The 27,941-nt window shown below is 44.7% G+C and overlaps 1 protein-coding gene across 1 annotated transcript in view; it reads right to left on the reverse strand.

The window, feature by feature from the left end:
• Nucleotides 1-225: 225 nt before the first annotated feature.
• RTKN2 (rhotekin 2) overlaps nt 226-27,941 on the reverse strand; it is a 60,428-nt gene continuing 32,712 nt past the window's right edge. Inside the window, exons 6-11 of the mRNA XM_074999544.1 lie at nt 27,788-27,882; nt 24,358-24,464; nt 22,422-22,553; nt 12,293-12,458; nt 3,332-3,439; nt 226-841 (exon numbers count right to left, since the gene is read on the reverse strand). Of these exons, the coding sequence (XP_074855645.1) occupies nt 312-841; nt 3,332-3,439; nt 12,293-12,458; nt 22,422-22,553; nt 24,358-24,464; nt 27,788-27,882 (1,138 nt within the window). The 3' untranslated portion in view covers nt 226-311. The remainder of the gene's footprint in view (nt 842-3,331; nt 3,440-12,292; nt 12,459-22,421; nt 22,554-24,357; nt 24,465-27,787; nt 27,883-27,941) is intronic.

Raw genomic sequence — 27,941 nt, forward strand, 5'->3', positions numbered from 1 at the left:
ATAACTTTTCAGGGCATGATCATGCTTTACAGATAGTGCATGTAACTTGGAGAAGGGCAAAGGTTTAACCTTGGCGGAGCTGTTCCCTTCTATATAATACGCACACCCCAACCTTTATTATATTCACTAGAGAAAGTCTTTAGAACTTAACAATCACAATCAGAGCTGAGATTGTAACACAAGTATGCGCTTAAAATTAATGGCTCAGTTCTCACTAAGGACTCGGATCACAGATAAATGTTGGTAAACTTTATATGTAGTCACTTTTACAAATTAATGTTACACCTGTGATTGCAACCATGATCGAGGGGTTAGTATTTGAAGGATTTTTGTCTAGGAGCTGGCACTGGTTTGGTTTCAGACTCTTCCTCAATAACTGAAGAGATAGGATTTTCACTGTCAATTGAGCTGCTTTTCATGCAAAGAACCGGTTTGCGGGGAGAAGCAATAGGCCTCTGCAACTGATGCATCGTAAAAGAAACCTTGGAATCAAAAGAAGAAGAAATACTACGTGTAATGGCAAGCTTCCTCCACAAGTTTTCTTTGTCCAGCTGGACTGTACTCATCTGTTCATTTGAGCCGCATGGTAATTTATCAGATGGTGGAAGTGGAGCTCTTCTTTTCTTTCCTTTGCCATCATTAGGACATACTATCTCACTATTTGCATCTGGAAACACAATATTTTTCTGAACATGCATCTGGTGAGAACCATCAAATAATGTGGCCCATACTGAAGATGCAGAATCTTTCTGCTGGCCAATCAGGAACTCTCCATCAGTCTCCTCAATTTTTCTTTGTATGATATCTGTTAAGCCTTCATGTTTCACTGTGGAATCAATGCCTATAATTTTAGAAGAAATTAAATAGACTCTGATTAAAATGTTTCCTAAACAAGTTACCTACCATGAAGGTGGTCTAGGACACTCAATAGGGTTTGATCACGGTGGCAAAAGTCAAAAAGAGTAAATATTATCACACACCACACACACGTACATAAATTCTCAAAAGACAGTTTTACCTTTGGAGGTTTGTTCTTTAGTAAGTTCTTGATAGCTCTATTCATTTCCTTCTCCCTGCCAACCCCTATAATGCAATTTACAATGCACTAGCCAAAATATATACAAACATTTCTGACTTCCCACTTTGTATATCAGTATCACTTGAGCTACTTCTGTCTCTAGAATAGCGACAAGAGCATAAAGATATCAGTGTGACACTGCAACTCACATTCTTCATAGCAATGTTATCATACGCTATGAGTGTGGCATAATTATAACGTATATTGTTTTAGAGGGGGCATATGGAGTTGTCAATAAAAAAATAGGATTTCCTGAATATGATTATCCTATTTGTTTGCATTATCATATTAAATTATGAATATTGATTATCTACTTGTATTTCACAGGTAGTCACAGCTGGGTGACACCCCTTAGGCAAGATGAGTCCAATCTAAATAACTAGTTGTGAAGGACTCATTCAGGGTAATGAGCCATTAAGAAGAACAACAGGCCTTAGGAGAAGCTTATCCCCCACCTGGTGCGCTTTCCTGTGATTATTTTGGCCAGCCTGTAAGTAATGGCTGCCATGACTCTGCAAGGGGTTATGACCAAGTCATATGATAAAGAGTCCATTTTGGGGGACAGTATTTTTCAACAAATTGGGCTGGGGAACTTTTTGTTTGAAAAAAAAAAATTCCCACCATATGTCAAAGCTAAATAAAGCACAGAGTGATTTTTTTTTCCATTCCCCCACCAGTCAATATCTGAAAGAAGTTCCAAAAGAAAACAATTTGGACTGGAGGTTAGGGATCACAAACTGCAAAACAAATGCAACTTGTCCCTTAAAAATCTGCAAGCCTGCTTGTCTCATTAGCCAGTGTGAGAATTTGCTAAATGATATCCTATCTTTGGCTTAATTTGTGGATTTTTTTATTTTCTAGCTAATCTGCTTTGATCTGCTTTCTATCGCTTATCATTTTAACTCTATCTTTCTGTAGTTAATAAATTTATTTATATTTTAACCTAAAACGGTGTGCCTTCTAGTGGGGAAGAATCTCAGCTTGGTGATCACATGTGCATATTCCTATCCATAGTGAGGGAGAGGCAGACATATTAATGAACGTACACTGTATAGATCCCTGTGCAGTGCAAAATGATATAATTTTAGGTTTATGCTCCAAAAGGGATATGTATGGCTGGGGAGCTGGGAAACTGGCTGGGGTCTGCTGTTTGCACTTGGGTGGCTTAGGTAAAGCACTCTCAGGTGGCTCAGTTAGGAAGTGTGGCACGACCTGCTGTCCTGTTCAGTGGTAGTAGGACCTGGCTGCAGCAGGCTGCATCTCCAACCCAGAAAGCAGCGTGGGCGCCTACATGGTAGATTTGTATTTCTTTATGAATGCCATAATTGGTCAGGAAACATTTAAAATTCCTCAGTGATGTCTCTAAATATCTGCAGCACCCTGGTATAGTACAGAATTTAATATTTACTTTCATATGACTTATATGATTTAGTGTTTCTCTGCTCTGCATTTGCAGTTCAAACATGACTTAAATAGACTGTTAAATTAATGCACTGGTGCATTATAACTCAATGATCCACATGTCAGTTTGAGCACTTTTGCTATTCAGACAGGAGATCAAGCAGCAGGCAATCAGACATTTAAACTTGTTATCCCTATAAAATCTTTTTCAGCCCATACAACATTAGATTCATTAAAATATAGTGACCTACTTCTAGTCTATAGAAACTATTTATATAAACACTTCATTAAAATAATGCTTCTGCATTATATTTTGCTATGCAAAAAATTGATGTCTGAACACTGGTATAGCTCCAATATATTTTAGAGAGGGTTTTTTTTTTTTGTTTTTTGTATTTTTTGTACAGTTATTGCCAGCAACCGAACAATAAGTTCTAAGTAGCTCCTATATAGTTTGGAAAAATAAGACAGGTAATTAAATGCAATTAGTTAATACTCTGTAGCCTCTAGACTATTTAAAATCATTACAATTTAATTCTCTGGAGTTTGAACTATTTCTGTGGTGAATCTTATTTCTTGGTTTCTTTTTCTAAATGTTTTCAAGGCTCCTTAATTACAGCTCATATTGAATTTATTTTTGTTGAAGGTATGAAAGTGTTATTATTATTTTAATATTAACATTAAGAAATATATTTAATATGAACTCCTTGGTATGCTATCACATTGCTCCAATATTTTATCTGAACTGCCATTGAAAAATTAAGCATTTTAACAACAAACAGTAAAAGCTGTCCAAATACAGACAATCTTGTTTCTGTTACCATGCTGCTTGAAAAGATAGATTCCACTTACTCATATCATTGTAGACTGAGGTTGCCTCTTTTGTCAGAAACAAAGGTGGTTTTCGTGGTGACATAACCTTTATTTTCATAAATTCTTCACAACAATGTTTCCACTGGCCTGAGAGGGAATAGGTAACAGTGATTAGAATTTAAAATATACCACCTTTTAAAGAATTTGAAGTCATTAGGTTGCATTTGTGAACTATTTATAATACACAAATGTGGACATTATCTATACTTTTAGAGTAGACGTGTATATGTTGAAACTGAAATTTCATGCTGACCCTTAAAATAAATATCACAAACAGATATTAAACTAAAAGCTCTAATTTAATCAACCTAGCAGTACTATCTGATAAAACTAAAACTTTGGAATGCACACAAAAATCCTCAAATACAAACTTAAGTGTACTCCACTTAATATTATCTCCAAATATTAGATAAAACTTAAGAGTTTAAAGCAAGCAAGCTACATTCAACATATGGAAGCACAAAAATCCAGTATGCAGCAAATCTAATGTTTGCTAATATTATACCATAGTTATACCTGGTAGTTTTGTCTTTAATGGCTTCTTGGCTGTCAGAGTACAAAGAGATGTTTAGCAGTTAACCAAAACCAAGGAAAGAGAAGTTACTCACCGTAGTAATGATGGTTCTTTGAGATGTGTCCCCGTGGGTGCTCCACGATAGGTGTCGGGCTCGCCCCGGCACCACAGGTCGGATCTTTCCAGCAGTTTCTGATGGACCGCGCATGCGCCGGCGCGCGCCGCTCCCTTGTGCGCTCCCGGCCACGTGTGCGATCCCGTCCCCGCCAGTTCCTTGACCAACCGCCTCGGATGCTCCTGAAAAATACTAAACAGAGATCCGAAGTAGGGAGGATGGGCGGGTGGTGGAGCACCCACGGGGACACATCTCGAAAAACCATCGTTACTACGGTGAGTAACTTCTCTTTCTTCTTCGAGTGTCCCCATGGGTGCTCCACGATAGGTGACTACCCAGCAGTAACCCAAGATAGGAGGTGGGTAATTGGTTTATGTGCAGCTTGTCCCCGAGAGGACTGCTGTCGAGAGACGGGTATCCTCTTGGAATACCCTGTGTAGGGCATAATGCTTGGCGAAGGTGTCATAGGATGACCAGGTCGCCGCTCTGCAAATGTCTTTTAGCGCAATGCCCTTGAAAAAGGCTGTTGATGCTGCCACCGCCCTAGTGGAGCGAGCCCTAGGCGGGGCCAGTAAAGGAGTCTTTCTAAGTTCGTAGCACATTTTTATGCAGGATACGATGTGCTTCGAGATCCTCTGTGAAGAGAGACCTTCTTCTTTTGATTTGGGAGCGAGAGAGACTAGGAGTCTATCCGTTTTCTGGAAGGACTTAGTCCTGTCTATATAGAAAGCCAGCGCCCTCTTCACGTCCAGGAGGTGTAGGCGCGCCTCTTTGTTGGAGTTATGAGGCTTTGGATAAAACGAGGGTAAAACTACAGGTTTGTTAATATGAAACTCTGAAGAAACTCTGGGAACAAAGGCTGGATGCAGCCGTAAGGTTACCGCCTCCTTGGAAAATACTGTGCAGGGTGGCGTTGCCACAACTGCTGCAAGCTCGCTCACCCTGCGAGCTGACGTGATTGCTAGAAGGAAGGTCGTCTTTATCGTAAGGAGACGGAGGGAAACCGTGGCTAAGGGTTCAAACGGTGGTCCCGTTAGCACATTAAGCACCAGGTCCAAGCTCCACGAAGGTGGAAGCGGTTTCCGAGGGGGGTATAGGTTTACCAGCCCTTTGAGGAACCTGGTAACCATGGGATGGGTGAACACCGTGTGCCCTTCCTCTTCATGTCTGAAAGCCGATATAGCAGCAAGGTGGACCTTCAACGAGGATAGGGAGAGTCCGCCTCTCTTGAGGTCCAGTAAATACTCTAGTATAACAGGTATAGGCGCAGCAAGGGGGGCTAATTGCTTGGTAGAACACCATGCAGTGAATCGAGTCCATTTTTGCTTATAGGTCTTCCTGGTGGAAGTCCTCCTGCTACTTTCTAGGACTTGTTGCACTCCCTCCGTACACGTGCTCTCTAGGGACCTGAGCCATGGATTAACCATGCTTGCAGTCGCAGGCCTCGGGGGTGTGGATGCACTATGGACCCCTGGGCTTGCGTGAGCAGATCCGGTGCCACCGGGAGGGGCATCGGTGGACGGTCCGACATGCGCAGGAGTAAGGGGAACCATTGCTGTCGATCCCACGATGGGACTACTAGGATCATTCGGGCTCTCTCTCTCCTGGCTTTCTGCAAGACTTTGTGGATAAGCACTGTGGGAAGAAATGCGTAGAGCAGGGGGCCCCTCCATGAGATCGCGAATGCGTCCCCCAGGGACCCCCGTCCCAGTCCTGCCCTGGAGCAGTATTGTGGGCACTTCTTGTTGTGTTGAGTGGCAAACAGGTCTATCTGGGGAAACCCCCATGCGTGAAAAAGTGGTCGTAGCAGATCGGAATGGATCTGCCACTCGTGTGTGAGTGCGAAGCGCCTGCTCAGCTGGTCTGCCTTCACGTTGTGAGTGCCTGGTAAATACGAGGCTTTCAAGGTTATATTGTTGGCGATGCACCAGTTCCACAATCGGACTGCTTCCGCACATAAGGCACGGGACCGAGCTCCTCCTTGCCGATTTATATAAAACATGGTGGAGGTATTGTCTGTACTGATCCCGACTACTTTGCCTTGTATATGGTCTCGAAAGTGTTTGCAGGCGTTGAACACTGCTCTGAGCTCCAGTATATTTATGTGCAGTGACTGTTCCGTGGAGGACCACAGTCCTTGCGTCACCTTTTCGCCCATGTGTGCTCCCCACCCTATGTGGGAGGCGTCGGTAGTGAGAAAAACAGATATTTGTGGATGGTGAAAGGGCACCCCTGTTAGCATGTTCTTGGGGTTCACCCACCATTGCAGGGATCTGCGCACCTCTGTCGTGGGGGACACCACCTTGTGGACGGTGTCTGCTGCCGGTTTGTAGACGCTCGCCAGCCAGTGCTGCATGCTGCACATATGCAATCGGGCGTTCTGTACCACAAACGTTGCTGCTGCCATGTGGCCCAGCAGCTATAAGCACGTCAGAACCGGCACCGTAGGGCTGAAGGTGATGACTTGCATGAGGGAACCAATGGCGCGAAAGCGGGCATCTGGTAGATAAACCCTTGCTGTGATGGAATTTATACGTGCCCCTATGACCTCTATGTCCTGTGCGGGGTCTATCTTTGATTTTGCCAGATTGATGACCAGGCCCAGCAAAGTGAACGTGTCTGCTGTGACGTGTATCATGTGAAGTACCCACTCCTTCGAGGCCCCTTTCAGTAGGCAGTCGTCCAGATATGGGAATATAAACACCCCCTGTCTGTGCAGGTAGGCTGACACCACTGCCAAGGTCTTGATGAAGACTCTGGGGGCCGAGGAGAGGCCGAACGGCAGAACCTTGTACTGAAAATGTTCTTTGCCTACCATAAACCGGAGAAAACGCCTGTGAGCCGGGTGAATAGTTATGTGGAAATACGCATCTTGTAAGTCGAGGGCTGCGAACCAATCTCCATCGCCCAGTGCCGTAAGTATAGAGGCGACTGTGATCATCCGAAAGCGTTGCTTGCGCAAGTACCGGTTGAGGCCTCAAAGATCTAGGATGGGCCTCCAGCCTCCTGTCTTTTTCTCTGTGAGGAAGTATCTTGAGTAGAGCCCTTTCCCTCGGAGTTGCTCCGGCACTCTTTCCACTGCCCCTATAAGCATAAGATGGTCTACCTCCCGCTTGAGTCTCGCTTCGTGGGAGGCATCCTTTAGGTGGGGTCTGGGTGGAGGTCGTGGCGGTGGGAGCGACTGGAAGGGAATCGCGTAACCCGTGGCTATGATCTCCAGTACCCATTTGTCTGTGGTGATCTTTTGCCACTGGTCATAGAATGGTCGGAGGCGATGGTGGAATAGTAGCTTCGGATGACATTGCGCGATGGTAGTGATAGTGCAGCCCTCGATCTGTGTGTCAAACTTGTGGCCTTTGGCCCTGCCCTGAGGACGCATGGCTCTGTTGAGAATGTCGCCTGGGAGTTCTGTACTGTTGGTGCTGTTGATGTCACCCTTGCTCGTAGCCCCTGTGGTACTGAGGACGCTGTGGTTGATACTGGTATCGTCTTTGTTGGGGGTAATACTTTTTCTTTCTGTATGGAGGGGTGTAAATCCCCAAGGTCCTGAGAGTAGCTCTTGAGTCTTTACTGGAATGAAGGACCGAGTCGGTTGATTCAGCAAACAGCTTCTGCGTGTCAAAGGGGAGATCAACGATCTTCGCCTGCAGATCCCTCGGGATACCCGATGTCTGGAGCCAGGACTCCCTGCACATGACCACTGCCGTAGCTGTTGAGCGTGCTGTCGTATCCGCTACGTCTAGGGCGATCTGAACTCCTGTCCTCGAGGCTGCGTAGCCTTCCTGCATGATGGCCTTGAGCACCGGCTTCTTGTCCTCTGGAAGTGAGTCCATGAGGGAAGTCAGCCTGGAGTAGTTGTCGAAATTATGGTTCGCTAGATGCGCTGCGTAATTCGCCATTCTCAACAGTAGGGTAGAGGAGGAGTAGACCTTTCTGCCGAACTACTCTAGTTTCTTGGCACCTTTGTCCGTTCCCCCTGTCTTGTACTGAGAAGTTTTCAACCTCTGTTGAGACGATTCAACCACCAGAGAATTTGGTTGTGGGTGGCTGAACAGGAACTCCATGCCCTTCGCCGGGACGAAGTACTTCTTATCCGCTCTCTTGTTTATAGGCGGAGTGGACGCAGGGGTCTGCCATATTGTGGTGGCGGACTCCATGATTGCTTCATCAAGCGGAATAGCTATTTTGGAAGAGGCCGGAGGTCTCAGGTTTTTAAGGAGCTTATGGTGTTTCTCCTGAACCTCTGCTGTTTGGATGCCTTGCGTGAAGGCCACCCTTTTAAACAGCTCTTGGAACTGTTTGAGATCGTCTGGAGGATGGATGTCCCCTGGGGCCGTGGCCTCGTCAGGGGAAGATAGCGAGGAACCGCTAGGGTAAGCCTCTCTGGACCCCTCTGGGTCCTGTTGACGGTGATACATCCTCTCGCTAGATACTTGCGAGGGAAAATCTCGGGGTTCCAGAATCAACTCCCCCTGAGATATCTGCGTTTCCGTCCCCGTCCCCGATTGCCCTCGGGGATATTGAACCGTCTGGGGGGATCTGTCCCTGGGAGTATGCCTATGGTGTCTATGCCCTGCGTGATAGGGGCGACCATGGCAACACGGGCACTGTTCCAGAGATGGAGACCTGGACCACTCTGGAGGCGCATACCCCCTGCGTCTGGGGGAGCGAGATCGTCTGGGTGATTGAGATAATGGAGAGACTGATTTGTAGCAGTACTCCAGGGGTTCAAAGCCCAGGAAGGGTGATGGTGGTCCGAGCCATGGTGATGCTGGCTGTAGGAACGGGGATGGGGGCTCAGGGTATACTGGAGGTGACCCCTGCCGCCTCGTTGGAGTCCGCAGCATAAGTGGAGGGCTTAGAGCGAGTAGCCCTGCAGCCCTGTCTGGAGAAGGGCTGCGGTGCCGGGTTTTCTGTGCTGCCTTTCCCCTCCCCTGTGGGGCTGGCTCCGCCCCTTTCCACATCGGTGATCTCGGCCCCGCTGTCTGCGCCGCGCTCGGCACGCTCTGCTGCGGTGCTGTGCGGGTGGTCTCCCCCGGTGCCTGCAGGCTGTGTGCCTGCGAGCTCTGCACCGCCGGTTCCCCAGGGGTCGGTGCCGCTAGCTGCGGTGCCGCTGCTTGCCTAGCCGCCGCCCTGCCCACGGTGCGGGGCGGATGTCCGATTATCGGAGGCTCAGCCTCTGCCACGTGCGTCTCTGCGCCGCCGCCACTCAGCTGTGACTGCGGCTGGGGGCTATGCGCTCCACCCGTCCCGCTCGCTGTGGCTGCCGGCAGGGATCGGGTTGGTGAAAGCTTCCTCCGTTTTTGCGCTGATGGGGTTAGGGAAGCAGCTTTCCTTTTATGGGCCCCTGCGGGTCCCTCCTGCTGAGGCCGCTCCGGCGCGTCTGGCTGGAGGGCCTTGTCAAAGAGCAGCATTTTCAGCCTCACCTCTCTGTCCTTCCTTGCTCTGGCTGTGAGCTTTGCGCAGAAGGAGCATTTCTGGGTGACATGAGATTCCCCGAGGCACCTAATGCACTGACTGTGCCCATTGGAGGACGGCATCGCTTCGCGACATGACTCACACTTTTTGAATCCTGAAGAGGACATTGTGGTGAGTCTTTGAGTTGTTAATAGGGTACTTAGCACCTTCTCTGTGCCTGTTCCCCTCTCGGACTCAGCCTGCCGCGGCAGGAGGCCTAATGGCCTTATGTCCCCGGGCCTCCGCTGCTCCGCTTGCTACTAAGGCTGTAAAACTTTACTTTTTACTCTCTTTTCTTTTCTTTTTTTTTTGAAAACAATAAAAAGCTAACTTAAGCTAAAAGACTGAAAAAGAAACTCTAAACACTTTAAAAATATTAAATACGCTAACTCTGGCCGTAGCCTGAGCGGATTCCGTCTGCAGCCGATGGCAGTTAAAGAGGAACTGGCGGGGACCGGATCGCGCACGTGGCCGGGAGCGCGCAAGGGAGCGGCGCGTGCCGGCGCATGCGCGGTCCGGTAGAAACTGCTGGAAAGATCCAACCTGCGGCGCTGGGCAAGCCCGACACCTATCGTGGAGCACCCACGGGGACACTCAAGGAAGAAACTTTTGTTTTCTATAAATAGATTTTGACCTGAAGGAATATAGTCCCTACCAGTAAAACTGCTTTTTACAAGCTAATTTCTCACTCACATGTCTTTTATGATTGCTTAGTTTTAAGAGAATTTTCGAAATATCGAGGAACTATGGGCATTTGAGCACCAAGTGATCTAGCTTTTTTCCCCCCACACTACTAGAAATTGTCCCAGAAATCCACTAGTATTTTAATGTTGTCTGTAATAGGAAAAAAATAGTCTTTTCATCCTTCCTCGTCTAACATCAGGAGGACATACTAGTGTTTACACTGTGGTTTTTCTAACTGATAGAATATCTTAGAATAGATAGAATAGAGGAACAAGGCACCAATTAGCTCATTTTTCTCTTGAACAGATATTTTTATGAGCCCTAAACAAACAGTCACAGGCAAGAGAGGGTCAAGAATGCCAAGTATAAAACCTTATGGTCAGCAGAGATGCCAAAACTGAGGAGTTACTACTGAAATCCAAATCATTCCTAATTACTTATTTCTACAAGATTGACAACTCATTCCCCGGAGTCCTATATGAGCAAAAGCTGCGTGCTCAGATGTGCTATCATCCTACAAAGTCAGTTCTAAGTCATTATATATCTTTTTTATCTGCTATAGTTAAACAAATTTTGAGTCAAACCAAGTTTTCAAAGACGTTCAAAGGCCAATCATCAACAAGGCATCCTCAAGCTTCTTCTAATGCAGAGGTAGGAAACACCCAGCCTGTGGTCTAGATCCGGCCCACAGATTCCCTGGCTTTGGCCCCTAAGGCTTCGGGCTCATCTCCCCAGCATCCAGCCCGTGTGTGTGTGTGTGTGTGTGTGTGTGTGTGTGTGTGTGTGTGTGTGTGTGTGTGTAACCCTGCGGGTCAGATCCAGCCCACACGCTCTGACTGGGTGCAAGGGGCTAAGGAAGTAGTTTGCTGCTGTTCTCCCAGACAAGGAAAGAAAGGGGGGCTGGGAGCGCTGCCTGAAGACTTTATCCTGCTCCTCTGACTGATGGGAATTCCAGCTAATGAGAGCAGCAGAGGGTGGTGCCTAGGAGGGGGAGAAGGGGAAGCAGGGAGAAGGGGCACAGAGCCATATGCATCTGGGGTTGCTGCACAGGTAACCTGCACCCACATCACCCAGCCCCCATACCCCTCAATCCCTCCTGTGCCTTTCCTCCCACCCAGACTCCCCACCCAATGCTGTTTGTACCCCTCCCTCCCAGACCCCTCACTCCATCTGAGCCCTCCCTTCCGCAAACCACAACCCAAATCCTCCTGCACCCCTTCCCGGGTCTGGGAGGGAGGGTGCAGGACCAGGCTGGGAATTGGGTGGTCTGGACAGGAAGGGGGTAGAGGAGTGGGCGGAGGGTGGGCAATCTGGGTGGGAGTGGAGTGCAGGAGTGGGTTGTGGGGGTGAGCGAGCTGTGTGGAAATAGGGTGTAGGAATGAATTGCAGCTGGGTGATCTGGGCAGGAGTGGGGTAAAAGAGATAGTTGGGAATCTGTGGGAGGGTGGTGCAGGAGAGGGCTGGAAGTTGTGGGGTCTTGTGGAGACCCCAAAACCCCAAGCACATTTCTTAACAGCCATCTACTACACTGGTTCCCCTCATTTTTGGCCCCATCCCAGACCTCAAGCGGCTCACACATTCTACTAGCCCTGGCTGCCCTAACCTTTCTGGCTGGTGTGCAAGTGAAGTGAGGGGAATGTGTGGGCCCCCAACTGATTTTTCTGTTGGTTAGTGGCCCCGACCCAAAAGAGGTTCCCACCCCTGCTCTAACGCTTCATCCCCAAAGTTTTCTATTTTTCCTCAGATTATGTCAGGAGTCTACAAAATAAGTAACTACATTACCACAGAAGAGGGAAGGATGGTGAGACCCCAGGAGGCATTTGAAAGATAACCTAGTTAAACTGTTAAACAGACCACTCACTTCTGAAAATACAGAAGTCAACGTTTATTTTGAGTTTCTGAGAAAATTCAGACTGATGTTTCTGAACTTACTGAAATTTAGAGGAAGGGTTAAAAATCATAGAGACGTGAGCAGTTAACTAAAATTCAGTAAAATATCTTATTTTTCAGTGGCAGAGACCACTCTACCAACTGCATTCATAGAAAACATTTTTCTTCTCTTCATTATAGGTGACAGATTACATAAATTTGGTTCAAATTGTTCAACATTTCTTTTGATGTTACATAGCTATCCTATTGAGAGGATATGCTGTCAAACCTGCACACTTACTAAGATCATAGAAATGCTGCCAGAAAGCTTCCATCCACTTGTGAAGTTCTTCTCTGCTGTCAGTTGCAAAGAGTTGAGTCACAGCCTCTTCATTCACAGGGTTGGTAACAGAAAAATTATTAATTCTTCTCTTGGCATCCTTTTTGATAGAACAGATTCTGGTTTCCTAAGAATGACAATAAAATAGAGTGAGACTATGGTAATCAGTTATTGCTCCACCCAAACAGAAATTTTCAGTCCAACATTAATATCACAGGCACATATAGAGAGTACCTACGATAGAGTATTTATCCAAGTTAAATTGCTTGGAGAAGGGGACTTCTTAAAAGGTAAACAGAACAACTGGTAATACAAATTAATTTCTCACACAATTATTAAAAGAAAAAGCAAGGGAAGGTGAGTGAATAAAGCTGAATGTATGCAGGGTATCTCACAAGATACCCCCAGGACACATATTATAACAGCTCTTTTTACAGTTTGTTTTGTCAGGGCTCTCTCGCCCTTCCTTAGTACAGTTCAGCTGATACCTTAATAGAGACAGTACGTTATTTTGTTTCTCAGTTCTTAGTCTGGTCAACCATATTTCAATAGATGGTATTCAGTTTTCCTATGAAAACAATGGAAGACTTTTCTTTTGGCTCAAGCTGTGCATTCTAAACTGGAACTATTTTAGCTTAATTTCAGTAAATCAAGGCATTTGTCTAATACCATAGTAACAAGAATTTGGAAAAGGAAACTGTCCAGCCCAAGCTGAAAGGGATATTTATAGAAAAAGTTACCCACACACATCTTATGGAACAAATTTCCAGCATACAAAAATTCAAAGTTCAAGACTTACATTTTTACCATCGTGCCAAAAATCCATTTGTTCCTTTAAAAGAAATACTTGGGTATGTAACAGCCTTATTTATTGAGTTCTGGCCTGATCTAGTTAAAATACTTTTGTCTCATAGCATAAACTAAAACAAAAATGTTCAAACCAACAGTGTGGAAAGGATTTTGCTGTTTTAATACTGTTCTTGAGCTATTCTGCAGCATTACTCAGTCCAAAGTTCTGTACTGTTTAAGGAAACAGTTAAGAGCTTCAAAACCTAGACTGGACAGAATAGTATTTTAAATCATACATGTATCCCCTGATATGTTACTACAATTCAAAACAGCACTCTTGCAATCTGATTAAAAATAGAGACCAAGTCATTTTTTGCAATGTGAGATACCCAAATAGTTCTACAAGACTTAAAGTCTTGTAAGGTTCAGCATAAAATATTGTAACACACACTTTGACAATAATGTTGCTTTGCACACATTCTTTCCATGAAATAAAATATAACCTTTAACCCTACTTCATTTGCAAGCAAAAATCTAGCTGTTTGTAGCATAGCTGATGGATTTGCTTATTTAAACGTAAGAGCATAAGAACAGTCATACTGGGTCAGACCAAAGGTCCATCCAGCCCAGTGTCCTATCTGCCGACAGTGGCCAATTCTAGGTGCCCCATGAGAAAGTGAACCGCAGAGGTAACGATCAAATTCTCTCTCTCTCCTGCCATCCATCTCCAGCCTCTGACACACAGAGGCTGAGAACACCATTCCTTATCCATCCTAGCTAATAGCCATTAATGGACCTAACTGCTATGAATTTATCTAGCTATTTATTAAACACCATTTTAGTCCTAGCCTTCACAGCCTCCTGTGGCAAGGAGGTCCACAGGTTGACTGTGCACTATGTGAAAAAGGAGGGAAGTTTATTCACCTTGTTCAGTAACTGGAGTTCTTTGAGATGTTGTCCTCATGGAAGTTCCACCTTTAGGTTTGCCAGCGCTGCTGTGCCTACTGGTTGGAGATTTGTTGGTAGAGTGTCCCCCCAACTGGCTGTGTGCACAGGGCACAGGCGTGAGATGTCTGAAGCATCTACTGCGCATGTGTGGCCAGCTGCCTCCTTGGTTATTCTCCAATTTGGAACCAAAAGAAGGAATCCGAAGCAGAGGGAAGGAGCATGGGTGATGGAGCATCCACGGGGACAACATCTAAAAAACTCCAGTTATTGCATAGGGTGAGCAACCTTCCCTTCTTCGAGGGTCCCTGTGGGTGCACCTCCTTTAGGTGACCACAAAGCAGCGTCATTGCTTGGAGGTGGGACCTCTGGATGGTGTAAATTGGCTGACAACAGTACAGATTGGCTGAATACAGGATGTGTGTCAGCAAAGGTTTACATAGCATAATGCTCAGTGAATGTGTGAGCAGATACCCACGTAGCTGCTCTACAAATGTCATCAGTGGACATGCCTCAGAGAAAGGCTGTAGAGGTAGTCATTGCCCATGTGGAATGTGTGCAAATACCCACTGGGGATTCTTTGGTGAACTTGTAAGCAGGTCTTATACAGCTGGAGATCCACTTGGACAGTCTTTGTTTGGAGATAGGCATGCCACAAGATCTTTCAGCTTGACAAAGAGTTGGGCTGTCTTGTGGAATGGCTGAGTTCTCCGTATATAAAGGACCAAGGACCAATAGACATCTAGAGTATGTAGGGCTTTGTCCCTCTTGTCGGTGTGAGATTTAAGGAAGAAGACTGGAAAGCATACTGGCTCATTGCACTGGAAAGCAGGAGGTACTCTGGGAAAGAATTTAGGGTGGATGTAGAGGATTACTTTGTCCTTGTAAAAGGTTGTGTATGGTGGCTCAGATGTAAGTGCACCAACCTTTCCTACCCTTTGTGCTGAGGTAATTGCCATGAGGAACGATACCTTCGTGGACAAGTGGAGTCAGAAGCACTTGGCTAGTGGTTCGAAGGGTATGCTTGTTAAGATGCCATTCTTTATTTTCCTAAAAAAACACTGTAGTATAATACAATAATGTCCTTACCTTTCATAGTGTTAAAATTATTAAATTATGCTACAGCTCTTGTAAAGGCCAGGACCATCATACTGGTTGAGCTCAGTGTTTCTAGTGCAGAGAATCCAGAGGAGCTGGCATTGCTTCCGTTGAGGACAATGTTGTGCTCTAAGTACAATGCATTTTTAAGAGGTGGAAAAATGTAAGGGAGAGAAACTGAAAAATTCCATGACACTGTATGATATAGCTTAGAACTTCCCATCTCACTGCCCCAAAACCAAAGTTCCTTTGCTTGGCAGTAGCCCTTGCTTCAGGAAATTTCCATATTAGAAGGGTTGTCATAAAAGGGAAGGACCTTTCCTTAAAAGAGCAGTGCCACTCCTCTCCAAAATCAATCATGAAAAAAATTAAAGTTAGCTAAGAAGGTCCATTTCAAAACACAAGAAATGATTATGTTTCTGAAATCAAGACAAATGCTAAATAGTCTAACAGTTAGTTAGGGTTGATCCTGCTTTGGGCAGGGGGCTGGACTTGATGACCTCCTGAGGCCCTTTCCAGCCTTTGGATTCTATGGTTCTAAAAACTGAGCATACTCCAGCATTAAACACCATTTATCATTTATGACAATTTTTTTTCTTTCATGTTTTAATCCAGCTTTAAAAATCAAAAACTCTGTGCATATGCTGTTTTTGTCTGTCATGTCAAAATAATCTACAATTTCTGCTAGTTTTGTGTCAGACTGGCAGAGAATTACAATTGGACTTAGAACACTGCTCTCAAACTTAATATTGAAGATCACATTTTAAAGATTAACTCACAGATATCTCCCCCCCTTTCATCATCCCTCCCACTTGTAACTACATAATATCCATGTGACAACTACAGGAAATGCCTATGGAGAATAGAAACTGTATTTTCATGTGATATTTTTGTTTTTTGGCTACTGCTTACTCAAGGCCTGAAGGCAAGAATGTAGACCTAACCACAAGGAATATGGCCACAATTAGGACTATGGAAGAGGACTCAGTTCCACAAAGATGAGTTTAATGTGTTATTTCCAAGATCCCAAACTGTGGCTACCAGGACAAGGATTTTACTGATCAGGTAAGAGATGGATTAGTCCACTCTGGGGTCAAGAAAAGTTGAGAAGTTGTGTTCTTTTCAACACACACCATTTTTTGGGACACCATATTGGTATCACTCATATCAATTTGGGCAGGGACTCTGGCTTGAATAATCTACCATACCCATCAGTACAATCCTCACTCTGCTATGCTATAACACACTTCAGTTCACTCCACAATCCAGAAGAGATTGTCTGGGAGAGTTAAAGTTCAGCCTGTCACCTATCTGTAATAGTGACAAACAGCTGAGGTCTTAGTCTAAAAGATTTAGTTCTGTCTACGTAGAATGCTAATGCTCTCTTTATATGCCATGTGTGACGGGTTTGCTCCCTAGCATTAGTATGTGGCTTAGCATAAAAGACTGGTAGAGAAATGTCCTAACTGACATGGAAAGAAGAGACTACTTCAGGCAGAAAGGCTGGGTGTGGTCTGAACCTTACCTTGTCTTTATGGAAAGTTGTGCAAGGAGGGTTTACCATAAGGGCCCTAAGCTCAGATACACTCCTGGCTGAAATAATGGCCACAAAGAATACTACCTTATATGACAGATAAAGGATAGAATAGAGAGCCATTGGTTCAAATGGGGCACCCATAAGTTTCGTCAGTACCAAGTTAAGGTCCCAGTTCAGGTATTGGCTGCCAAACTTGGGGAAAAGCCTTTCCAGACCCTTGAGACATCTACAAACTATGGCATTAACGCATACTGATCAGCCCATATCAGCTGGAAAAAGCTGATATGGCAGGTAGCTGGATCAGAATACATGCAAGGGAAAATCCTTGCTGATTAAGGTGGCACAGGTAGTCTGATATTACTGTGATTGGGGCCCTCAGAGCAGGTACATCCTGCTGTGCTGCTCATATTAAGAATCGCTTCCACTTAGCCACACGTCACTCTTTGAGAAGGTTTTCTACTTTTCTTGAGAACCTGTCTAACCAAGTCAGAGAAGGAAAGCACCATAGAATTCAAACACGGATTTTCCACACTGTTGTATGGAGGAAGCTGATGTTGGGGTGTCGAGATGGACCTTCCTGCTGTGACAGGAGATCTGGCAACATAGGAAGAGGAACTAGATCTCAAGAGGGCCTGTCTCTTAAAGATGTGTACCAATGCTGCCTGGCTCATGTGGGAGCTATGAAGATGACAGAAGCACAGTCCAACCTGATTTTGAGGAGGACTTGTGAATTAGTGGAAATGAAGGGAATGCACACAGAAGGCTCCCACCAAAAAAAATATTCCAAATGCATCTGCTAGGGAGCCTAGGCCGTGCTTCTGTAATGAACAGAACTTGCTGCACTTCTTGTTGAGGTGCATAGCAAATAGGTCTATCAGGGGATAACCCCACAAACGGAAAATTGAATGTAAAACATCCAACTGGACTGACCATTCATGATCTTCGGAAGGACCTGCTGAGATAGTCTGTCATGGAATTCTGAACTCCTGGAAGATAAAAGGTTTGCTGATGAATGGAATCCTTAATGCAATATTCCCATAGCCACAGGGCTTTCTGACATGGGGAGAGGAATGTGCATGCCTGTGTTCATCGATATAGAACGTTGCTTTCATGTTGTCTGTACTCACCTGGAATGAGAGCATGGGAGGGGGGGAAGTGAATTGGATAGCATATCCCCGTTCCACTATATGCAGGACCCAACAATACAAGGTTATATAGGATCAAGCCTGGTGGAAGAGAGATAGGTGGGCTGAAAATGTAGGACAGGAAGGATCCAGCTGAGTGACTGGTACATCACCCTTGAACATATCTTCAAAAGGCCTGTTTAGGGCCTAAGGAAGGTTTCTGCTGGCTAGATCCCTGACCAGAGTTCCGAGAGTGCCTAAAGCCGTTACGTCCCCTGTGCTTCCTGGGGATGTTGTTGATACGGGCGAGATAGAGGGCTGGGAATGAAATACCTTCATTGGGTGGCCGGTGTGTGAATTTCCGGATCTCAAAATTGCTCCTGAGTCTTTGAGATTATGTAATCACTTATCTTCAAATGGGAGGTCCTGGATTGCCTGTTGGATCTTTTATGTAAGGCTTGAGACCTGCAGCCACACACCTCTCCTCATGGCAATACCTGATGCTATGACCCATGTCGCCATCTCAGTAGCATGCAAGGCTGTTTGAAGGGCCGTACAAGAAATTAGTGCCATCCTCCACGAAAGCTGTGCACTCTGCTCTAGAGTCCTGTGGAAGCAACTGTGTGAACTTTACCAACGAGGATGAAGTCTTAAAAGAATATCTGCACACTAGAGCTTGTTGGTTAGAAATATGGAGTTGTAAACCTCCTTTCAAACACATTTGCCTGCCAAACAAATCTAGTCTTTTTGCCTCTCTATTTTTCAGGGATGGACCCAAGTACTTCCTCTCATTTTTCCTGTCTGTGGGAGGCACTGAGGCTGGGGCTCGCCACAACATCTTGGCATTTTCTGAAATAGTTTTAATGCGGTGTAGTGTCACACATGTGGGAGTGGATATATTTAAAATATCTACCATGGGATTGGTCTCTTTGGAGATCTTCTCTTCTTGAACTCCCAACCCTTGAGCCACCCTACATAGCAGCTGCTGAAGGGCTTTATTATCCTCTAGCACAGATGTCATGGTCGTGCCTGCCAATGCTTCAGCTGGTGAAGATGTGCTGTGGTGGAAAGAAAGCAGGGGAAAAAAGACATTCTCTGTCGCTAGTAGGACCAGTAGATGAAACAAATTAAGTTAAGCAGGATGTGTGCTATCAAAGGTGGAAACCACCCCTCTAATGCATAAGATAACTGAGATCTGTTAAGGCCTAATTAAATGTGTCAAGTTTGCAAATGAGTTCCAATTCAAATGTCTCCCTCTGTAATTGTGTGGTAAAATCCTTTTGTAAAAGCGTGTACTTCTGAATCCTTTATTGAGTGTCTGGGGAGGTTAAAGTGTTCCCCCATAAGTTTATGTATATTCCAACTCCTGATGTCAGATTTATGTCCATTCATCCTGTCCGGTTTCTCCAATATACATGGCAAAGAGGCATTGCTGGCACATGATGACATATATCACATTAGTGGATGTACAGGTGTCAGTTTGCTCGGTAACGACTGCCCAGCTGACCACATCAGCTCCAAGCTGCAGAGGTGCATCTACATGGAGTACACAGGAGGTGGAGTATCTCCAGGGTCTGTGAGGGGAAGAGGCTGTGCAAGCACAGTTCCAATCTGGCAGTAGAAACTGATATCAGTAAGCATGGGGGAGATGTCTTGAGGCATGGGAGAGAAGGGCTATAAGAGGGATCCACAGTACTGTCACATGAAAGCGAAGGCACTTCAGTGTGTGTACCAGAAGGCAAGGGGAGCCAACAGCCACTTTAGTGCAAAGCCATGCACATGCTACTTTTAACAAAAACCGCATGCAGTCCTCAGCAGAGACCCGCCCCGCCCCCCCCCCCAACAAGAGCTGCATGGTTACTTCAGGGGAGCTGAAGTCAAAGGCCCTGGAGTGAGCAGTGAGAAAACGGTGTTCAATGAGGAGCAGCAGCAGGAGAGACATGGGGGACTTGCAATCAGAGGATCCAGCGGCATAGCAGGGCAGGACCTATTGTGGGACTCCAGAGCATTCACACGAGTCCCTACAGTCAGCATGGGTGAGTCTGATGCAAGGGAAGGACTCTCTGGCCAGTGTGCAGTTAGCTTTGGTATTGCAGGGACATATCTGTTCATTTACTCCTTTTTTGTCATGCTATAAGAGGTAGTGAAACAACCAACAGATGTAGCATGGCTGCTTTTCACTCCTCTGTACGGCAGGCAGAGGGGACCCTGTAAAACAGTTTGTTTATGTGCACCCCACATGGCATCCACAGCTGCTGCATTACCCCTACCACTCATCCCAGAGGAGAGTACAGACAATCACAGCTGCATATCAACTAACCACGTCTCTCACAGGTCAGTGTATCTGTGAACTGAAGATATCTGTTCTTTCCCCTTCAAAGGGGCTTTCTCCTCTCTTCATAAATGTCATTCAGTTAGAAATATGACCATGTGCATGGCTTGAGACTAAAAGTCTATTTATGGAAACTAACTTTATCTTTATTGGTTCACAACATATGCTGGCTGGTGACATTCACAGATAACAACAACAGATGCATGTGTAATGTTCTAGTACTACACATACAGCACTCATCACAAGCTTCACATCCGGGGAGGGCAGAAAAGCATTGTCAGGAAGAGCACACTACAGCAAGACACATTACTGTGGCTCACTGCTAAAAATGTCTTTCAAACCCTTCCTAAGCTATAGGGCTCTTCTTAAAGCACTGGTCTGTGGTTGCTCAAAATCAGCAAACAGTCATTACATGTCCCCCACCCCCATGGAAACTTCCACCCTTTGCTTCAGATATACTACAAAGCACACAGTAGGCAGCTCTTAGCATTAGGGTGTACTTTCCATTAAAGTCTAATCTAGTGAGCAGACAGTGACAGTGGCCTTTCAAATGACCAAAACCACATTCAACTGTCATTCTGCACCTGTTTAGCCCGTAGTCAAAGCATTCTTTGTTGCTGTCAAGGTGGCTGGTGTAGCTTCAAAAGCTACAGGAATGAGGGGTAGGTTGGGTTCCCCAGGATTGCTATTAGTATTTCAACATCCCAAATGGTAAGCGTCTTGTCTGGTTGCAGCATTCTGAACAGGCTTGTGTTCTTAAGGATGTGTGGTGGGTCATGCACCTTCCCTGGCGATCCCACATTGATGTTAGTAACAAGTCCCTGGTAATCCACCAGTGCTTGCCATCCTATAGAAAAGAAGTCCTTTCTGTTGATGTACTCTGTGAAAAGGTGATCCAGTGCCAAAATAGGGATGTGCATGCCATCCAGGCCCACTGATAGGTAGGGCAAAGGGGGCAGTTAATCCGTGCCTTTTAAATTGCTGCTAGAGTGCCACACAGCATGCTCAAGGCAGTTGTCAGTGCCAGCTGGAGGTGGGGGAGGGCCAGTGCAGCCTGCTCTAGGTATTTTTATGGCTGACTACCCCTGGCCCCACCTCTTTCACCCAAGGCCCTACCCCTTCTGTGAGCATGGAGCTGACCCCTTTCCCCCACCTACTCAGGGACCTGGCATGTCTTTCAGCCCCCCGGTGCCATGTATTGTACTCCACTACAGTATGGGCTTCCCACTGCTGCAAAATCATTCACTGTGCTCTGTACATTGCATAGAGTTACAGTTCTTTGGAACAGGATGTAATTAATGGCCCCATACACTTACATCAAAGCAATCCCCATGGTGGATTTCCCAACTCCCAACCAATTGCTGAATAATCAGTAGCAATCTGGCCTTATTAACTTCCAAACAGCAATTGTCATTCACTTCTTTTCTGTTAGCACAGCCCTCGGTTTGACGTCAATGGTTAGGGTGAGCTCTGCAAAATAGTTCTAGGAACATAATCTTGTACATTTAAAAGTTCTGCAGCCACTGCTCTTCATCCCACCTACCTAATGATGCGATCCCACAAGTCAGTGCTTGTTCCTTGTACCCAAAACCAGTGCTCCTTGGTCTGCAGCTGCTATGTGAAAGCACTAACCTTAAACAGCTTCTCTGCGTCCAACAACAAGCTAGATTCTGAACAATTGCCATCATTCCTGCAGCACCTTTGGAAGCCCAGAAATACTGCAGGGTCGGGCACATTGTGCTTGCAACACTCATCACAATAGTGCAGGATCCATACTTCTCATAGCGATGTTGAACACACAGGTTTGTGGGATTTTTTCAAAAGAGGTGTGAAACATTATGGGATGCAGATACAATTATGGGATGGAGAAAACTCAATCATAGAACATCAAAACCATGTTCCCAGTCACCACTTCACAACTCATTTGCTCCTCTAAAGCATTGAAACCCCTTCCCAAAATCCCTGCACTCTATGGTGGGATGTTGCACAATGCAATAGCTACCTGCAGTGCATTGATCCCAGCACTGCTAGTGAGGACTCACAGTGCCATAATAAGGAGCAGAATGGGCATGTAAACATGATTTAAATACTGCAGCAGCTGTACATTGACATAACTTAGGTTGACTTAATTTTGCAGTATACACTTGCCCTGAGTAGTGGAACACGGGAAATCTGTGACACATGCTGCTTGCAGATTACCTTGCAGCTTGTCAGTTTGTAGTTCAGAACCCAAATTAGTCTGATAAAAAAAACTACTTATTTTACCTTGTTGATGGGAACGGTCAAAACTGGCTCCACTTTTGCTTCAGTTTCTTCAGGTGTGTAATAACAAAAGAGTTTACCACTTTTCAGTACACAGTACAGCCGCCTCCAACTAGTCAGGCTTCCTATCACTTGCTAAAAGAGAACAGTCAATAAGTTATTAGTTATTCATTATCTTAACCTAATTTATGGATTACTCAAAATTCTATTAAATTTAAGTGTTCTATCTAATTGAGTCCATCTCATGAACTATTCAGACGTCAGACATCAAAGAAATTGCTCTTGCAGAATAGTTTATGGTGCAACTCAAGAACTTAATGGCTAGTGACATTCAGCCACGCCAGGAGCTTGTTTAGCTGAACATCTTTCAGTGGTTTACCATTTTGCCAATAATAGCTTTTCATGACACTCTTGGAACATGAAATGTGTTGTTTGGCCAATTAGAATAATTGTCTTTCTAATGGGATCTACCATTAGAGGAAAACTTAAATGGCTACAATAACTTATGCGGGTTTCCAGTAGGGGTGAAAGTTGACCTAAGGCCTGGTCTACACTAGGGAACAAAGTCGATCCCAGATACGTAATTCTAGCTATGCCATCAATGTAGCTAGAATTGAGGTATCAGGATCAACTTTGTTCCCTAGTGTAGATGGGAGCTGTTCAGGCTCATGCGGATGTCTCTTACTCCACACATCTTCACAGAGATGGCAAAATCGGCTCCGCAGGATCCATCATGGCCTGCTGAATGTGTGGTAAGCATAGACATGCCCTGAGATATGTCACTTAGGTAGATTTTCCCTGTCATCCCCATAATAGGAGAGTGATGGGAAAAACTTTTCTGTTGACTTCCCTTACTCCTCACCAGGAGTACTGGGGTTGATAGGGATGCCCTGAACGTTCGATTTAGCATGTCCTTATTAGATGCACTAAACTGAACCCTAGAAGACAGATCTTTGGAATGTTGATCTTCTCATAAATATAGACATGCCCTTAGCTACTTACAGGAAAGGGAGCAAAGGAATGGCCTCTAATTTTAAAAAATGGTAACTTTACAAATAAGGCATGCAACTATACATACCAATTTTCACATCAGTTATACTCTTCCAATTGGCCTTTATGCAGCAATTTAAGTTGTTTCGTTGATAACAGTTCTAAGGAAACATTGGAATTCCTTACTCTTAGCCATACAGCAGTTGCAAATGTTTATTGGAAGTCACGAGATGATAACTTCCCACATACTTAAAGTAAAAGACACTAGGTCTCAAGACGCTACCAAAGGAAACTACTAACTTTTTAATAGCTACCACTGAAAGTCGATATTTAATATGAGCAACATTCCCTGTAAATTGCAGCATTCATGGCTACAATATATCCAGAATATATGATACATATATAGTACATGTGGGATTGAGCCTTCTTCCAGGACGCATCATTCCATGGGACTGAACAGGAAGGACTTGCTGTTTCTACCTATGAGCTCATCCTTCCCATCCCTGCCCCAGCAGTGTCTACACCCCTGAAGCCCCACCACTGGCACTCAGGCTCCCATTCTCTCCTTGTAATCTGCATCATGAGATATCAACAATTCATGACTTCCATGATGGTGAACACTGGTTCTTCCTGAACCAGTGAGGAATGCTGCAGCTACTAGTAACACTGGTGAGTTGGGCCAGTGTCAGCCAAATACATGGGCATCAGAACACGTGTGGCTAGGTATGCTGTTACTTAGGGGAGCAGGACAGCAGCTGCATATGCAGTCAACCAAAAGAAAGAGCAACTGGAAACATGGCGCGTATGTAATTGTCATAGCGCAGTTAGTTCAGTGTAAACAAAAGTGTAAACTTGCCCATTTACAAAAGTGTACAGCTCAGTGGGGTTTGCAGAAACTTAGAGGGAACTCTGGAGATTATGAGGATATAAATCCAGTAAAATCTTTTACCTGATGATTAAGAAATCCTGACATCACATCCTTGGCCATGCAGGATGGCTGAGCAATCAAGCGACAACACATGCTTCCATATAAGGGAAGCCAGAACAACGATTCCTCTGAAAACCCATAAATGCACAGATTAGGTATCTACATATATTTTAACTTAAGAACATATTAAAGAAGCACCTGACTCTGCATACCCTCCACCTGCTCGCAGGCACCACTCTCTGCTGCTCTGATCGGCCAGTGAGCCTGGATGGGAGGGGTTAGGGGTTTGCAGTGCAGGATTTGGGCAGAAGGGGTCAGGAGCAGGGCGTGGGGTCTTGAAGGGAGAGGGCAGGAGCAGGGTGCAGGTGGGGAGTTAAGGTGGGAGGGGAGCACAATAGCTGTCCAGGAGTGTGGAGTCTGGACCCCTGGATGCACTGTGCCCCTCCCTCTGCTCCCAAGCCCACCCTCCACTGCTCTGATTAGCTGGAATTCTGGTCAGTCACAGAAGAGGTAGAAAGCCTCTGGGCAGGCTGCTGCTGCTCCTCCCAGCTGGGAGAACAGCAGCAATTGGCAGTGGAGTCCAGAGCCACTTCCTGCCCCCACCCTCCAGCTCTGGCAGAGGCCATAATCTGGATCTGGACCACAGCTTGCCTGATCCAGCCTGTGATGCCTGGGGCTCCGCATCCCCTACCCTGCCACAGGCTGAATACCATGGAGGAGAACCCCAAGCCTCGGGGTCTGGATCCAGACAAGCCAAACCCCAGGCTGGGGCTCCTCACCTCTGATCTAAGGAAAAAAATCTAAAATATTGATGTTTGTTGGGAGACAACTGTAGGGAGACAGAGTGGAAAGACTCAGAGACCACAATGCATATGCAGGGAACTATTTTGAATTACTAAATGTGGAAAGGTTACAAAGAAAAGATATCTTCTCTTTTCAATAAAAAAGCTAAAAGAATCAAACTTTCTTTGTGGAAAAAGCTATAAACTTGTATCAGATAAAGATACCATGAGTTATAAATAAAATAAAAGTTCAGGTTTTTATGCACTGAGTCTGGAACATGTACAGTAAATTCATATGCGGCAGATATTCAAATATTCTAGACAGAGGTATACCTAGCAATGCATAACACTAAAGAAAAACAAGATTAGATATTAAGAAACAAACAAAAATGTATGCAGAGTACTTTATTTACCAACAACAGCAGTACTGTACACTGTAAACGTATACTATATTTGCTGTATTTATTTGTATTTACTTTCACTATATTGTACTTATGGTTAAAATGCAACTGAAATTTACTCATGTTTAAAATGCTAGTTATTTGACAATTCCAGATGATAGAACATCAAATAGGAAAGTTTAGTGTAAAACTATTTTCTTTCTGCCATGTTTTCAGTGGGACCACTACATCTATGGCTGCTAGTAGTAACTTGTGTTATCTCAAAGCTGGGATGTAGCTAGGGGCAAGATTTCTTGCTGAAAAGGTGGGAGGGATAGCTCAGTGGTTTGAGCATTGGCCTGCTAAACCCAGAGTTGTGAGCTCAACCCTTAAGGGGACCATTTAGGGATCTGGGGCAAATAGATTTGGGGGAAAAAAAAAATAGGGATGGTGCTTGGTTCTGCCAAGAGGACAGGCAATTGGATTCAATGACTCCCCAAGGTCCCTTCCAGCTCTGTGAGATGTGTATCTTCGTATAGTTTCAAATAAAGAACTCTTAAATAGACCTCCCAGTACATTGAAGAAATTACATGTGTTTGAGTGCTATGTTAAATCAGGGCCTAAAAGACCTAATAGAGTTTGAACTACTGCTTTGTTTATCTCCTCTCCTTCTACATACAAAGGAGGAAGATAAAGCTTTTATTTTCCTGTGACACTGTTCCTTTCTTGTGAGGACAGGAGAGAATTGCTATACAACTATTTCCCTCAAGACGGGAATGATAATTACAGGGGGAACTCTCAGCAGCCCTTGGAGGCCTTTGTGAGAGGAGAGGGAGATATAGTAACTTCACAGCTACTGGATACTTTATTCCCAACCACTGCAAGACCATATACTAGGGCAGAGGTCAGCAACCACCCACCATGGGTGCCAAGAGTTGCGTGTGAGCAGATCTCTATTGGCACATGAGGCAGGAGCTCAGCCCCATCCCTCCTCCCCCTTGCCACCAGTAGCAGTGGATTAACAAAAGACCAGCTAAGGCTACCAACCACCATTTGAATGGTAAAGCTCTTCACGTTAATTTATGAATGAAGCTGTTGTAAGTAGGACTATTAGTGATTTTAGAAAGTATCACCAGCACTCGGATTGTACATTAGAGGTCTGAAGATCAAATTTCGGCACTCAGCCTCAGAAAGGTTGCTGACTCCTGTACTAAGAGGAGATGATGCAAGACTCGCTGTATTGCGATAATATTGTGGACAGAATAAATGCACTTGGTGTCAAGTGATCGGACAGCTAAGTGGATTTTGGGATGTAGAGACAAAAATACCAATGAGGTTTTGGAGACATGGAATAGCAAGGAAAATCAACTCAAAGCTACTGAGACTGAAGGGAAGAAAGAAAACTGAAAGAGTAGAGTGGGTTTAAAAAGGAAGGCCTCATCAGGTTTAAAAGACCTTGGAACAACACATGGAAATAAGCAAAAGAAAACAAGAAAAGCATGAAAAGGAGTGTAGGAAATAAAGAAAATAATAGTTATAACAAGTTAATTTTTCAAGAGTGTGAAATGCTAAAATATTGCAATTGAGTAGACATAATTAGTATCTATGTATACACACTGAAGGCCAGGGTGCAAAAATAGGTGATGCCTATCTCCAGTGCAGTTAATCTCCATTTTCTGGGTACTGTTTAACCATCCCCACTAGGAATTACTTTTCTTTTGAGCTTGAATATACTTATGAAGCACATCACATGTTTTTAAATAAGCATGTCATCCAATAGCCAGACATTTTTCCATATATGCAAAATTCCTCATATCTTTAACGTGGAAGTTATTTATGAAAAACACTATTGCTACAATCTGCTTGTATACACAAGCATTCTTCCATTGCCTCCTTTCCACAACTGCTTTAGTCATAGTGACACGTGTTCCTACTTACTGTTTAGGATAATATAAGGTTTACATGACTACAGAAGAAAATGTAAAAAATCCTCATGCAAATTTTTCCCTCGTAAGTGATCAGAAGATATAACGTGGGTAAAAATATTACCCATTCCTACAGTGCATTAAATGTGGATCTGAGCTTAAAGAGAGGCTTTACTAGCCTTTTTGCAATTTAATCAGTTACACATAGGCATTTACTTTAAAACAGCTGAAACATTTTTTTCAAAGTTCCCACATACTAAGTACCAATAAAAATAATCTAAGTCTTGGAAGCCTTTTAGTTTAATAAAAATGGAGATGCATCATTTTAATAGCATTTTTTTTAATTGGGGCCCTATATACTTACCATTTCCTAAAATGGTAAGGTTGTGGGTCCTGAAACTGTCATCAGTACTCTCCAACCCCAAAGTGGTATGCGCTAGCAAACTGTATTTTGCACCACTGTGAAAAACAAGGCAAAATTCGTATATTTTTATGTGACTTTTCTCAGGCAATACAGA

Source organism: Carettochelys insculpta, chromosome 7, assembly GCF_033958435.1.
Source record: "Carettochelys insculpta isolate YL-2023 chromosome 7, ASM3395843v1, whole genome shotgun sequence".
NCBI lineage: Eukaryota > Metazoa > Chordata > Testudines > Carettochelyidae > Carettochelys > Carettochelys insculpta.